The sequence below is a fragment of the Mandrillus leucophaeus genome, unplaced genomic scaffold, assembly GCF_000951045.1.
Source record: "Mandrillus leucophaeus isolate KB7577 unplaced genomic scaffold, Mleu.le_1.0 Scaffold108, whole genome shotgun sequence".
NCBI lineage: Eukaryota > Metazoa > Chordata > Mammalia > Primates > Cercopithecidae > Mandrillus > Mandrillus leucophaeus.
Window position 1 is genome coordinate 4,058,585 of NW_012098987.1, and position 2,624 is coordinate 4,061,208.

A 2,624-nucleotide genomic window follows, 5' to 3' on the forward strand; every position below is an offset into this window, starting at 1 on the left:
AAGAAAAATTAAAAGTACAGATAATTAACAAATGTTTATTCCTAATTAAGATTTGATATTACCACTTCTGACACTGAACATTATACCTTTTTGTTTAAATGGTAGGGGGTGCAGAATACTTTCCATTAAAGACATAAAATCCTCAATACATATAAGTGTTCTTTATCTAATTGAGCAATAAGGATTCTTTTACTAAGGAAAACAAAATGCATCAATGTGTATACATATTTTCACATAATTTTGTTCTTTATCCAACTAGTTAGCCAGGATAGGCAATATTTATCTAATGTCTCAGAGTTTTAGTGTCTACCTGTGAAAAACAGGTGGGCTATTTTTCAATGCTAAGATTCTATGAGCACTCTCCAGTGATCCTTGCAAAATGGTTGATTTTTAAAAGCCCCACAACTTGTTCTGATGATGCAAAGGAGGGATGACGAGCATGGACTGAGAGTAAGGGACCATAAGTAGCCACTGTCATTCAGCTACAAGGGAAATAATGAGGTATGCAACTCAGCCAGGCATCTAGCAAAGTGAAGTCCCAGTAAGCATTATTATATTTGGGGAACTCATATTTAAAGTAATTAATAGCTCTTCAACTCTTAGTGGCCAACTGACTTGAGAACGGTCATAAAAGTCCATTAAACTGACAGCCAAAGCTTCATATCTTTGGATAAGTCTATTACTTTTTAAGGCTCAATGTCCTTCTCCTGAAATAAGGACGCAACACTGACCTGAATCTTTGCCCAGGGTGATTGTGAGGATCAGACACAAAGTATGTGAAAACCACAGTGCACTAAATTATTTTTAAACTCATTTTTAAAATAAGGTTTTCTACTATCAAAACTACAGCCAATTACCCTTTCAAAATCCCAAAACAGTAAGTAATTTTTAAGTATCAGGTCTTTTTAAATTGGTGTTTTATAGATTTAGACATTAAAAATTTAGTATTACAGGCTTCTCTAATAGCTTCTCTAGGGTTACACTAATATGACCAAATAAGGAAAACATACATTTGAAAGCTGTTATGCAGTCAAGTGGCAGAATTCTAAATGGCTACGAACCATTTAGGAGGTTAAAATCTCTCCAAAATAAAGGTTGACATACATTGCACTGGGGACCACTTTTACCAATGCAGTTGTAGAGTTTTCCATGGCAGAATCCTCCTGAAAGATGCTCTAACCCTAAAACCTAGAAGGGGACTCTAAGCACAGAAAAGACATGAAGCCAGGGGTATGAACCATTAAGTCTTCAAAAGCTATTTGCATCTATGTAATATACATGTAATGCCCAGAGATGAGAGAAGAATTGATAGCATACAATAGACAAGCAGATACTTAGAGATTTAACTTCTCTAGGCTTCTACTTCCTCATCTATAAAATGGGAAAAAGAGTCTGTTCTGTGGGATAGACTGAAAAGGAGAGCACACATAAAGTGTTGCCTTGTACCTGGAGCACAGGAAGTACTCAACAAATCAAAGTTATCAGTACCAGGGAGAAGCAGCGTATTTCAATTATCTTTGTCCCTAAACTAAAAACCTTGCTCCTTAAAATAGTATTTGCACTAAGATCTCCTCCAAAACAATGTATCACAGAAGTACAGCTTAAGAGGGCATTCTATAAATAAGAGAGGAGTGTGTAGCAGGACACTGGGGAACAATAACACTTACTTATCCAGTTTCTGACATTGAGGAAACTTTGCTCGTTTGTCAGATCAAAAAGTAGAAGAAAACCCATAGCATCTCTGAAGAATGCTGTTGTTAAGCTACGAAACCTAGGAACATAAAAGCAGAATGGTAAGTTAAACCATCGCCCCACTCCTGAAATATAAAGCTACAAGCAATGCCTTCAGCCTCTTACAAAAGTTTACCAATGACAAGCTACATGGTGATATTTCAAAAGTGTAGAGGATAGTTATCACTTTTATCAGTTTAAGTGTTAACAGACCATGTGATTTGAAAACCCAGCCTGCTGGACAGGGATGACAAGAGCCAGCTTGTGATCTTAGTCTCAGCCAAGAATTTATTGTACAATTATGAGTTAATTTGGCCAAATGCAATAGTGTATGTTTTCCTTCTGTGAAAGCTTGACTTAACATTACAATGTGTTCCATGATCTTTTAATTTCAGAATATGCAGAGATCTCTTATCTCTGATTGCCCTTTGTTTGACTTGAAGGTAAGAATGTCTTGACTCAGACCCTATTCTGTCTTGGTACTCTGCCTTCCAAGGCTTTATCCTCCTTTCTTCTCCGTCTTCTCTCTCTCTCTCCCCACCCCCAATCCCACCCCACCACCAGTCAGTTTCCTCTGTCTTTGCCTATACGTAAAATCTGTAACTGACAGGCAGGCTCTAGGGAAGAAAATATTGGTATGAATTTGTCATCTAATCAGCAATATTAGGTTTTTCTCAAATACTTTTCATCAATGTTTTTATTTAAAACAGTTCTTGGCCAGGGGCCATGGCTCACGCCTATAATCCCAGCACTTTGGGAGGCCAAGGCGGGCGGATCCCTGAAGTCAGGAGTTCGAGACCAGCCTGACCAACGTGGAGAAACCCCGTCTCTACTAAAAATACAAAATTAGCTGGGTGTGGTGGTGCACACCTGTAATCCCAGCTACTCGGGAG

General features: G+C 38.0%; 1 protein-coding gene across 1 annotated transcript in view; it reads right to left on the reverse strand.

Annotated features, from left to right (window-relative positions):
- Window positions 1–2,624, reverse strand: part of RAB27A (RAB27A, member RAS oncogene family) — a 107,041-nt gene that overhangs the window by 35,208 nt on the left and 69,209 nt on the right. The window contains exon 5 of the mRNA XM_011986697.1: window positions 1,646–1,771. Within this exon, the coding sequence (XP_011842087.1) occupies window positions 1,646–1,771 (126 nt within the window). The remainder of the gene's footprint in view (window positions 1–1,645; window positions 1,772–2,624) is intronic.